Source organism: Haemorhous mexicanus, chromosome Z (genome assembly GCF_027477595.1).
Source record: "Haemorhous mexicanus isolate bHaeMex1 chromosome Z, bHaeMex1.pri, whole genome shotgun sequence".
Lineage (NCBI taxonomy): Eukaryota > Metazoa > Chordata > Aves > Passeriformes > Fringillidae > Haemorhous > Haemorhous mexicanus.
In genome coordinates this window covers 34,862,715-34,875,628 of record NC_082381.1, presented here as the reverse complement: position 1 = coordinate 34,875,628, position 12,914 = coordinate 34,862,715, and the positions used below count along the sequence as shown (strand labels likewise).

Sequence of the window (12,914 nt, the reverse complement as noted above, 5' to 3'; positions counted from 1 at the left end):
CTTATTCAGTCCACTCTTCCTGAGTTTGCCTGTTAGAGACAGTGTCAAAAGCCTTGAAGTTGAGGTAGACAAGATCTGCTGCTCTCCCCTCATCCATCCAGGTTGTTGTTTCATTGTGGAAGGCAATCAGGTTGGTCAGCATGATTTGCCTTTAATGAATCCATGCTGACTACTCCTGATCACCTTTTCTTCCCTGACTGGCTGATAGTTCCCTGCATCCTCCTGCTTGCCCTGTTTGAAGACTTCTGAAGACATTTGCTTCCTTCAGTCCACAGGCACTAGTCCTGATCTCCATTTCCTTTCAAAGATGAACATAAGGAGCATAGCTATGGTATCCATCAGCTCTCTCTTTTGGGTATGTCAAGACCATGGACTTGTGTATGTCGAATTTGCCTAGGTATTCTCTAACCCCATCCTTCTTGACCAAGGAAAAGTCTTGGTTCCAGCTTCCTATACTGAGGTCTCCTGGGTCAGAGATTCCTGAGGGCTGGTCTTGAAGACCAAAGGAAAGGTGGCATTCAGTAGCTTTGCCTTTTTTGCATCTTTTCCTTTTGTTATTGATGTATTTTAAAGACATTCTTATTCTTGTTTTTGACATCTTTTTTCAAATTTTATTCCAGGTGGGCCTTGCCCTTGTCTCATACCTCATGCCCGTCTACTAACTCTGACAAAATTATCTAATGAAGTGTAAAAAACCAGCAAGCTGGCTTACTCCTGGCCTTCCTTGGGCCTGTGCTGGCAGAGCTGTGGGGCAATTTGAGTGCCCTCAGGAAGGTTAGATTTATCGGCACTTGGCACAGGTCATTTTGCATGGCAGGCACTATGAAAAATGTCTTCACTACTTGGTTAAGTAAGTTAGGTTTCAGTTTGGAGGAATTCTGTTTTAATAAAGCTTAAATGGGCTCTGTGGTTGTAAGTACACGATCAAAGGAGAGAAAATCCTGGGATGAGAGTTCAAAGTAACATGTCTAGGCAAAGGTCTGTTTTCATGTTTTAATAAAATTATTAATAGAATAACTTCCTAACAGCTGACTATTCACATGAGCTAAAGGGAGAATATGTACAGTAAGAGAGGTTTCTTTTAGTGAATATCTGTATAGGAGATAGATACTAATATACATTTCAGATTGAAAAGTGTATGAAGCAAATTAATCACCTTTGAATATTTAGTCTTTAGGAGACATAAGAAAAAAGTTTTAGGTATTGTTGCAATACTTTCAGGAAATCAGTGATAGAAAAGAGGAGTTAATGGTGAAATGCCTCAAGACTGCCATAGCCGCTTGGGCACAGAGATCCTGCAAAAAATGTGAGATTGCTGTATGATTTTTGCTAGACCGTGTGCGTTTAATTGGCTCCAGTACGGGAAAATTTAAAGACTATGTGCTAAGATGTATAGAATGGAAGACATTTAAAATGGCTGTTCTGGGAGACACCATTAACTAATGTTCATGTAGTATTTACCATAAATGTCAAGGCACATGTGGAAAAGAAATGAGATTTGATTTATAAGGGAGATTATTCAGCCTGTTAGGCCCTGTACATGTGAAACATTGATTGCTGCTATTATTCCTTGTGGAGCCCCTGAGTGCACTTGGCACTGCTGTGCAGAGCCTCTCCCACCTCCTAACACCAAACACAACCTGTGGCAACATAACAGCATTTTGTTTATTGAAAAATAACAGAACAGGAGCCATTTCAGCTGCCTGGACAATGAATAGAGCTGGCACTGAAAGGCCTGGGGAAGGCATCATGTGTCTGTTCAGCCCCTTTTGTTGGGTGTAGAAACCTGTGTGTGGTTTTACGTACCCTGGGGATTGTGTAAGTGTGCATTAACAAGGCATGCACAGGGGGTTTGGAATCAGTAGGAAAAGTGACTGCCTATCCCTGATCTTGTTTTTGGAGGCTTCTCATTGCACTAAAAATGTATTTTCTAATTTAGTCCTAATTTTGAGGCAGACTTGTGGTTGAATAATTCCTGTGGAACTATATGTAGTTCAGCAGAAATGCTGGTTTTGGTAGGTGAGAATGTGACTTCTAGATATTTGCATAAATAAAATTTGTTTTCTTTTGAGTGCTGAGATTTTCAGTCTGTCAGGTGTAGCCACCTCTTTAGGAGATGAACACTTCCACTGACTGTTCTGTTCATTCATTGCCAGAAGTTCCGGTCTTTAGCACAGTGGTGCAAGAACTAGAAAGGAGTTGCTTGGTCCTGGAGCTCAGTCTCTCTTGCTCTCTTGTAGTTTCATCTGGCTCCGTTCTCAAGGTATGCACAGCTCTCTGATTTAAATAAATCTGTCATTTAGTGCAGAAGAAACTTACATTAAAATAAATTGATGCCTAAAACCTCAACACTAAAAAAAAGGAATCCTTGCTTAGTTATTTCTTCCATATAATGATATCTTAACTCTTGTCAGAGACTTGGTTCTGGCAGACTGTGGTAGATGTGTCCTTAGTCCAGTTTGCTCTTATCTGATAATGACAGTGGAAGTAATAGGCAGTGAACCAGGACTATAGCTTGTGGGGGTTTTGTGAGGATTTGAAAAAGAAACTCTGTGGCCAAGCTCTGTCAAACTGCGCATGGCGCAGCAGCTCCAGAGTGAGAGGGGACTCTCCTGAGTGATAAAAGCCCTGAATACCAGGATTCTCAGGAATATTCAGGGAGGAGTACCTTATATTAAAGAAGCAAATGTGCAACTGCTCTTGTGAGTGGAATATGCTTGACAACTATATGTTTTTATTATGATCAAGTCTTACATAAAAAGAAAAAGCACAAAGGATCTTTTACTGTAATGTGATAATTGCTCATGTACAGATACAGTAAAGCAAGTATTTGAAGATCAAGCTGTCACCAACAGACTCATGAGAAAATCTGGACTGTGTTTTTCTCTAACTGTGCTGAAGGGCAGATTCGGGACAGAAAGTAGTGTACTGTAAAGTTGGTGATTGCTTTTTAGTGCGTGCCGTACTGGTGATGCTCTATAGACTAAAATTCACATGTTCCTGCTCTGAAGAGTATATTAAACCTTAGACGGGATCCAAGGTTTTCAGTAATTAGTACCTTCAACATTATGTGTAACACAGCAAAGGATAAAAGATTAGGGATGGAAGAGTTGGAAAAACTTTCATTGCAAAATAAAAAGATTTAACATACATATGAAATCACAGAAAAGCAGAATGGGGTGAGACTTGCTGAGTCATTGAGTTAATTTCCTGTCCTGAGTTAAGTTCAGGCCTGCTATTCCTGTGTCACTCCTTGCAAGACTGCTGTTTAAGTTGTTCTTAAAAGTCCTAAGTGTGCCCAGGCCACCAGTTCCAGTGTTTGCTATCGTCCAGGGGATGTCCTCAATCCACAACATGGTCTTGAATCATTGTTGCTAAAATCTAAAGCCATTACTTCTTAATTTATGAAATATGAAGAACAGTGAAAACCTGTCTATTGTTTCTCCTCATTTTAATTTTATCTTTAGTCTCAGATAAAACATATAAATTGTGGCTTTGGATTTCTTTTTTTTTTTTTCTTTTTTTTCCATGAACTGCCTCTTGTAGATACAGATATTTTCTGAACCGTGATCGCCCAGACTCAACACCAGTAGTTTTCTAAAGGTTGTATAAAGAGGAGTTTAAAAGATTACTTTATCTTTCCTATACACAGTACCACTGGTCATATTTTGTGGTAAGGTGTTTGTGTTTCACAACAGGTGAGGCTGGCTCAGGTTTAGTATTCAAGCACTATGACTTAATGAAGCTTTTATAATCGTCAGCGGAGACGCTGTCCTCTAGTACATCGGCAGCAAATTGTAAGAGTTGATTAAGTATGACCATCTAGATATCCTTTGTGCATTTTGCTCTTTTTTGTTTTTTTTCCCTTTCCAATCTGTTTTCTCAATTTATCAGAATAGATATGAATAATATCTTGAAGGACATGAAGCAAGAAACAGTAAAAGAGCCTAATGAGACACACCAGAGAGATCAGTGTAAAAAGCAGTGGGACTGCTACCCATGCCTAGAGATTCATGGCTAGGACTTTGCTGTTGAGTGATGAAAAAGGCAATCTAGCTGGAAATAGACAGCATTAGAGGTTGTCTTAATCAACAAGGTTTATTTCAGTGCAGTCATTGTGGCGGTTCATAAAGTATTTTTCAGTTTATCTGGCAAGTATCAGTATGCCTGAATATGAGGAAACTTCCTTGGAACAAAACAAAGCAGAAAATTAATAAAGCGGTTACATGCATTCTGTGTGCTTTGAGCACATTTCTCTTCTGTAGAAAATTCTTCTGTATGTCTTTGCAGGTGTAAAATTGTATTAATAGCTACAGCCTCAATAGTTCCTGAATACAAGTACTTTTGCCTAATAGGTCATTGTATATATCTTGTCTTTAGTTTTCTTTAGGATGTTCTGCATTGGTAGGATTCTGTGAAAGCTATGCAAATGTCTTGCATTAAGTGTTGGAAGACCTGATAAGTCCTTATAGTTGAAAGGTGATAGTGAAGGGGTCTTATGCTAGATACTATAGAAATAGGAACTCTGATAATATGAGACACAAACTAATTTAGAAGGATGTTGAAACAGGGAAAAAAATTCTAATTTCTAGAATTCACACAAATCATCCACAATTCAGAGAGAAGCCAACTTGTGAGATACACACTACAAAAAACCACAAAACAACTGGACTAAAAAGGTGGTGCAGCACTGGAAGAGGTTGCCCAGAGAGGCTACAGACTCTCTTTGGAGGGTACAAGACCCAGCTAGACAAAGCCATACCTAATCTGAGCTGGTGTTTATGATACTCCTGACTTCAAGCCGGAATGTTCAAAAACAGTGTTCAAGTTACTCAGCATATCTGAAGTATGCTCAAAATAGGTGGAGCAAAGGTCCAAAATAGTCTGGAAAATAACTAGGGCCAGAACACAGTGAATGGTGCAATTTTGTAATAAGTGAAAAGAAGTTTTGGCCAGTTGAGTCTTGTTCCTTACCTGGATTAAGAATTTAATAATTTATTTGCTTTTACAAGCTTGAGATTACTTTATAGATACCCATATCAGGTGATATTTTTCTTCTGAGCTGTTTACTGGAAGTCTTATCTATCTCTTCCTGTTTTTTGTTTAAAGTAGCCTGGATTACTGTATTGGTTGAACCCCCCTTTGGACTGGGTAGTGCATGGGGCAGATGAAGTAAGCTGGGCTGAAAGCTAGTTGGAGAGTTTATCACAAGTGGTGGAGCATGCCAGGGCTGTTCCTTGGGGCTCCATGCTGAAATAGTTGGGTGAACAAGACTGTCCTACACTCGTGCTGTAACACCCAGCAGGACAAAAGGGAGAGACTGCCACCCAAAACTCCTGGGGGATCAGTAATCTGGTGTCAGCCCACCTCTCAGTGAGCATGTAACTCTTTGCACAGGTACTCGTCAGCACATTTACTGCCGTTTTAGGACCAATGACCTTTAAATGACTCGTATAGAGTCACAGAAGACACACTACATGCTGTGAGCCTCACCACTGTGTCATACCTTGCCATGGTGATCAAAAGAACAGTATGGGATGGAGGGTTAATTGAAAATCACAGTACAAACGTTGACAGAAAGAAATGTTCATCTCACTCCAAATTGTTTGTGGCAACTTTCTTACATACTGGAAAAAGCAACCTTGCAACGTGTTAACAGTTTGGTTTTGCCAGCTGTGAGAAAGCACTCAGCCAGTTGGCAGTTTGCTGAAAAACACATCACTGTCTCCTCTTAGCTCATGATTAAAAAAAAAAAAAAGAGCAGTTGTGGCATGTTTTCATGCAGTATATTGGCCTGGATGCTTCATGAATGCCAATGCTAACATATTAGAATACTGTGATGTCTAGATCTTGTCATTTAAAATGATTGTATGAAATCTCATGGCAGCAAACTCCACTTTCTCTATTTATAATTTTAAAAAGATATTTCCATTTTTAATAAAAGAGATATATGTTCTCATTTTATATATTGTCCAGCTGTGCTAAAAAAGACAAATGTAAGTATTGCTTGTTCTACTCTGGTGGGTCACATTAGCTTGGTTTGTCATCCTCTGATTATAAGTGTCCACGGAAATCCTGGACAATATCCAAGTCTCTCTGTATAGAAATGACTTGGACAAAAAAAATTTCAATCCAGCTACAGCTGTATGTTATTATTCATTAGATACACACAGATGATGTATATCTAATGAATAAGGTGCATGCATGTATATAATTACTCAATCTGTGTATTGTAAATGAATACGTGTAGGTCCTGTGTGGAACCACATATGCCCAAGTGCATGCAAACATTCATGATATGTGTAAATACGATGCTCATTTTGTTGAAAAAATCTTTAGTCATCTGGCAGTCTCTGAAGTGCAGCAGTATGGTACGTTAAGTATGTAAAAAAATGAAAACTGTCTTGTTTGAGGATAAATTGAATATTCCACAAGAAAATAGAATGCTCAGACTTTCCAGAAGCTTAGGAAAGGTTTGTCCTTACCTTTAGAAGAGGAAGGTTAAAGTGAGGAACACAAGATAATGTGAAAGAATTAATCATACTATCAGTTTTCTCACAGTCTTTACATCAGATAGGGTTGTGAATAATAAGCTAGTTGACTGTGCTTATACAGTTACTGTTTTGTCTCATTTAGAACTAGTAATATAATCATATTACTCTGGGGGAAAAAGAAACCAAAACAAGTGTAAATATGTCCTCATATTCAGGCCAGTAAGGGTGAATGCCAAAGCCCAGATACAAGCCATTGAGAAGTCAGGTGGTTGCCAGTGTTTCAGGTGCTCATAACTGAGCTGTACAAACAGCACACCTTTTTGATGGTGGTATGTGCCTATCCTTTTAACATGACTTCTTATATTAGTCTGAGCTAAGCCTCAGTCTTACAGTGGTATGCTGGAAGATTCTGAGGGATATAATTTCAATGCAGAATTTCTGTTAAAAAAGCTTTCTGTCAAAAAATCTTCATAGACGAAATCTGGATGAAGGGTTCCTTTTGTGTCCAAACAAAAACCTGTCTGTAACAAAGCCATCTTTAAAGTTTATGTTACTGGTGTCTCAGGAGTTTTTCTGTTATTTTGTCGTTAGCAAAAGATGGGTAAATATTAATGCCAGATCACAGATGCAAAATGTGAGTGCTGTATTTACTGTATTTGTGTATTGTAGTGCACCAAATGAGCTGCCATGGCAGGACTGGAGTCGAAAACCCTTTTGATTTCTATTTTGATCAGAAATTTAGAAAACAAACTTCTCCATGTTCTGTAATTTTAAAAACATTGTTTTGTAATTAAAAAAAAATTGTTTATAACTCTCACCTATTATCAATGTTACTGACCAATGCTGATTTATTTTTAAAGCATTTAATGTATAACCTGCAATGTGATTTTTGCTAAGATTGCTGTAAACTTACATAGTGTTATGACATTCACAGAACTGGTGGTCTAAATTGCTGAAAAAACTAATTTTCTTGTGTTCACTGTGTTTGGGTTTTTTTTTCTAGAGTCACTCAGGGGATTGTTCAAAACCAAAAGCCTTAAGATCTTCTTAAATTTTAGGAGAAGTGGATACAGGGTATTGACTCATATTATAGGGATTGGCTCCAAATGGGAGCTTGAGATCTCTGTTTTTTTAGCCTATATTTTGTTCTGATGTCAGAACAACTCTATACATTCATGCTGATAAAATGCTGCAAAGGCAAGTGGCCAGTACTTTTATCAATACAAATTTCTGATCGATAATGTGTGGCTGAAACCTCAGCTTTAGCTCCAGAGTTATAATTTCCCTCTGAAATCAGTTTTGCTCTGTGTCAGGAACAACATGCTGCCATGGCGATAAACTGTGAGCTCCCCTTTATGAAATGTTAATAACTCCCTGGTTTCTGCCAAATTCATGCTCATCCACATGCCAATTACAGTCGGTGGAAACAGATGTATATAAAAACTTAGGCGTATAGTCAGTTTTTCTCCTCAGGCATGAATAATTAGAATGAACAAGAAGGATCATTAATATAGTAAATTTTCTCTGTGGGTGAATCATATATAGAAAATATGCTCCAAATAAATAAAACTGTATGAAAATAGTACCTAAAAATTCATTTACTTTTTCCAAAAGCATTTTCTGTGATTTTTCATGTGGGTCATTTTCAATAAATGTGTCATGACAGTGACAAATACATGAAAAGCAAGTTTGGTGAGAGCTCAGTCCATCTAGTTCATTGTGTGCTATTGTGCATCCTCCTTATAGGATTGTCTAGTATTTGCAGCCTGCTACTCCATCTTGGCTATTGATAGAGGTATGGTTTCACAGCAGGGTTTTATAGTCATATTGTCCTTACTGAACCAGCAACTGAGTAAACTGGTTTTCTAGAAGGTCTGCTCCTAACACTCAGTACTTGGCAGGCAGGTTGATTATTGAGAAATCTGGGGTAAAGGGCCTGTTCTTTGTAAGGCCTGGTCACATTGCCCCCGCAGCATATATAGCAGCTTTTTGTGTACTGGTTATTTAATGGTAAATAAAAAAGTAGGTAGATCTGTCTGCTCAGTGTTCTGGACAGGACACAGAAAGAAGGACAGAATTTATATTGTCCAATTTAGGAAGTCGGTAAAAATCACCAATTTGTATTGTCACCCTCTGAATACCTCTGTATGTTACTTATGTCCCATGCCTAATTAGAAAATGAGATCAAGAGGCATATGAAAAATCGTGTGAATTTTTTTTTTAAAACGAGCTCAAAGTGATTAGTTCTAGATAAGAGTTTTTGAAATCTCTAATTAAAACTTAAAAGTTCTGATTCTCTATTATCTGTTCAAACTGTTGGACATTATCTCTCTGACATTTGAGTTGGAAGAAAGGCTGATATGCAGATATAATATTAAAAAGCCCAAATAATATTTCAAAAGAGAAAAATTAGGCCAACAGGCTCTTTTATAGGGGTGACCCAATTAGTGATAAGATCTGTCATCCCATAAAAAGAATTTGTGCACAGCCACAAAGAAATGTAATTCAGCCACACAAAGACTATGTAGAGGTTCCAAATGACTCTTCAGGGTTGTTTGGCACCATGCACAATTAAGGACCAGCCCTTGGCAAAGAATTTTCAAGCAGATGAAGAACCAATAAATGTCTAATGGTATTTTGAATAGCTTTTTAAGCTATTTTATTCATGATGGGTTAACATAAGTACTGTGGGTGTTTACTTGTCCTGCTCCTGCAGTAGATTATGAAGGATAAACACTAAGTGCCAGTAGCCCTCTGACATTGCCTTCCCTCATTTTTTTATGTGCTGTCTAAAATGTGCATGATTTATCCAGAACTCTGCGTTGCAATGAATTCCACCATGGAGGGAATTTGCAATTCAACAAATCCACTCTTCCAAAGTAAGAAAGCATATTTTCCCCTAATTTTTTTTTTTTTTTGCAATGTTTTATCAGGAAACCCTTTACCAGTATTCATTCAGCAAGTTTTCTACTTCCTTGAATATTTTTAGTGAATAAGGTGGCACTTTTCTTGAAAATTAGTTTAATAAACATTATGAAGTTCCTTTAGGCCAAAACACACATGAAAATATTTTGTTAAACTCCTCGATCTAACAAAATTTGCATTTGTTTTGTACAGAGATCAAATATAACAGATATTTGGGTGACCCCATAGAGGCCACTTTAAAACTTGAGTTTTATTTGTATATAGTGTTATACACATTCAAAGCCCTTTTTCAGTGTCAATAGATAAGGAAGGAGAAAAAAGTACCCTTCTGTCCTCCATCACAAGTTTCTCCTTTACAGTGGTGCTCCCCTTCCCAGTTCAATCAGTAGCATACATGAAATTACTACCTGTGAGCATTTCCTTTTCATATTAGGCTTCCTTATCTAGGTGTTTTTGTTAGTGCACTTGTCCCAGTGCCCTCCTGTGTTGCTGCCCTCTTCCCCCATCATCGAGCACATGCAAAATATTCAATTATATTGGGATTTACCTTATAAATACTGATCCAACACTCTCCGCAGGACTGGCTGGGGTGTCATTACTTGATTTTCGGAAGCTGTTCTGACTTTCAGAAAGAAAAACTGAGTCCTCCAAGGAGCTTCCTTTTTTCAGCATTTTAATGGAGCTAACTGCAGACTTAGGTAAGTTCAATTCTGGAGCGATCCGTGAAACACACAGCCTTTCTCTGCTGTAGGAAGTGCTGTCTTGGTGTGAGTCCAGCTCAAACTAGGTTTAAGGATCAGTTAATGAGTAACGTAGTGTTGTGACATCATAAGGGAGTTTTCTTTTTTATCTGCAGCACTTCAGAAGTTTACTTGAGAACAAAAATTATCAAATCTAGGTGGACTGTGTCTTTGAAATTTAATTATAAATAACAATAACTCATTTGGATGAATTGAGGAGTGTAAAACATGAACTCTGTTTCAAGTTATGTTTTGTTTTCAGGTTGGTACCTAAAGCTGAAACATATTCTGTCATAAATTCTACTTTGTGATCTATTTTACTTTGTGATCTCTAAGTGTCCAAGTTTGAATAACAAATTTGTGTATATTCATGCATGCCAAAATTATTATATTGCACTTCTCCAGTGACAAGTTGGTCCACATGTGTGCGTGTAGGTGCTATAAAAGTCAAATCTTTGCAGCTCAATTTAAATACAGGTAGTCATTTAATTCTCAATGCACAGGAACCCAACTGGACAAAATCAGTTTGTCTAACCAGTTTTTCCATAAACTGGCAAACATTAACTACAAACTTACATGGTTTTCTGTTTGTTGAAGATTACTATAATGATTTGGTTGGGGAGTGAAATAATCAGAAATCTTTATATTGCAAATCCTCTTATAGTACTGATTTAACATTCAAAGCATTTAGAAATTCTGTTAAACTTCATCTTGGACCTGCATGGTAATGGAGTTTTGTCTATGAGACTGACCCAAGATGTTTAATGTAATACACTCTTTCTGTTCTCAGCATCTATAAACAGCTTGTGAAACAGTACAAATCCATTTTGATTATTCACAAGATTTATTTGTAAATGCAAAGACATTTAATCAAACTAATGTGTTTTTTCTCTTTTTTAATTTCTTTTGTTTCTGGTTTCTTTGCATAACTAAATGCTTAGACCTTTTTTTTAATATAAAATTTGCTTGTGATCAGTATTAAGCAAATTGTAATGAAATCTATGAATGTGTGAAACAGTGACTATTGAAATATGTGATTAGCATAATAGCTAAGAAAGGTAAAGATGAAACAACTGCTTCCTTGGAGCAAAAATTCCAAATAAATGTGAGAAGAGTTTGAATAAAAAAACCAGAAAAGAAATAAAATATATGCTTTTCATCATCTTTAAGTATTCCCTGTGAAACCTGTACTTAAGGAGCTGTATTTAAGCTACTTAGATTCTGAATTAATGCCTCCTTGAGTGACTATGCTGTACTCGTTTGATTTCCTGCTATCTAGGCCTTTTTGTTACTCTGTTCTTGATCCTGTATGATCATAGGCTGCAAACATGGGGCTGCCTAACTAGGCAAAGTCTCTGTACTTTATTACTCTTCCATAAAACAAGTGATATAACCTTCAACAAATACAAAAGCTTTTCCTTCTCTAATCACAAGAAGAATTTGCTTTGACTCTGTTGTGTTGTTCATACCTATTCACTTAGGATAGGAAGTCTTTATTTTTTTCAAAGAAAGAAACATTCTTAAAACTGTTTAGAAAACTTAAGTGACATAGTGAGCTTGTAAATCATTAATATGATGTATTTATCTTTGAAAGCAATCTATTTGTACAGTAAAATGTAATGAAATCCCTTCATTAAGAGTCAGAATGTCAACTGTGCTCTTTCTCTATGTTAAAGAGCAAGTACAGTGAGTAAATGAGTAATTGCAGGAACATTCTTAGCAAGGAAAAACTATGACATTATTCCTTCCTCCAATTTTATGCATCTTTGCTGTTCTACAAAACAGTCAAGTTTTGCAGTTTCGTGCAGGGTACTGTTCCTGCTTCTAAACTACTGTTTTCCATCCTATACCACAATAGTAAGTGCTAAGTGTGTGTTTTCCAGCCTGTAATTATACGGCTACTTGCATATGCCTGTGCTGAAGGGCTTCTAGGTTTGCCATGCTAGTGCAATGCTAACCAGGTCAAGGACTAGGCTGGGAAGTTAAATGCCCCTGCCTACACAGCTGGTGTTACTGAGATAGTTTAGGTCAGCTGAGGCCGGACTACACAGAATTACAGAATCATATGAATGAGGTCCATCCATAAACCTAACACAGCTAATTCCACCTCAGAGCTTTGTTGCAGTGACAATCAGTGTTATGTATGGCCATGTGAAGAAAAACAGGTTTGTGTGACTGTGCCCTGAGACTCTCATGGCTCTTGCTTAAGAGGTCTTAATAAGGTCTTTGCCTTGATTGTTGCAGCAAGGTCTTTGTGCAGATTGTTCCCTGGATTGGTGAAAAGGAGCAGGCCTACTAGATGCAATTCTAGTGGGAACAGGAAGGTACAGTGATGGTACTGCTGTCACCATATGCTCAAGAGATTATTTTCTCTCCTTATTATCAGGCCCACACAAACTGATTTCTAGTGCGTTGCACAACTGTGATCTTGAGCTGTTTTGGAGATCGTTTTAGGGCTGAACAATAGTAGATGGTTGATTGTAGTTAGGGGGCCAGAAGGGCTGACCTGATGGTACCTGTATAAATGATAAGACTTGGATTCATGCAATTTTTATTCCGTGTGGATCTATGCTGTATTGTAATCTTTGGGAATGCCCTATTTTGATGCAAGGATATGAAAACCATGTAGTTTATAACCACTAGGCAAATTTAAAAGCAGTTAATCACTCCATGTCTTTCTGATATTCATAACTATTTTCAGGGGAGGTCTACATACCTACAGAAATGTCACCGATAGAGATGTGGGGCAGATACA

The 12,914-nt window shown here is 37.6% G+C and overlaps 1 protein-coding gene across 3 annotated transcripts in view; it reads right to left on the bottom strand.

Annotated features, from left to right (window-relative positions):
- The window catches only part of GRAMD2B (GRAM domain containing 2B), a 42,101-nt gene extending 31,991 nt beyond the window's left edge, over window positions 1–10,110 (bottom strand). The window contains exon 1 of one of the 3 annotated variants that reach the window (XM_059873915.1): window positions 9,967–10,110. In XM_059873915.1, coding sequence (XP_059729898.1) covers window positions 9,967–10,091 — 125 coding nt within the window. In that variant the 5' untranslated portion in view covers window positions 10,092–10,110. The remainder of the gene's footprint in view (window positions 1–9,966) is intronic. The other 2 variants (XM_059873918.1, XM_059873917.1) reach the window with 2 other exon arrangements.
- Window positions 10,111–12,914: the final 2,804 nt, after the last annotated feature.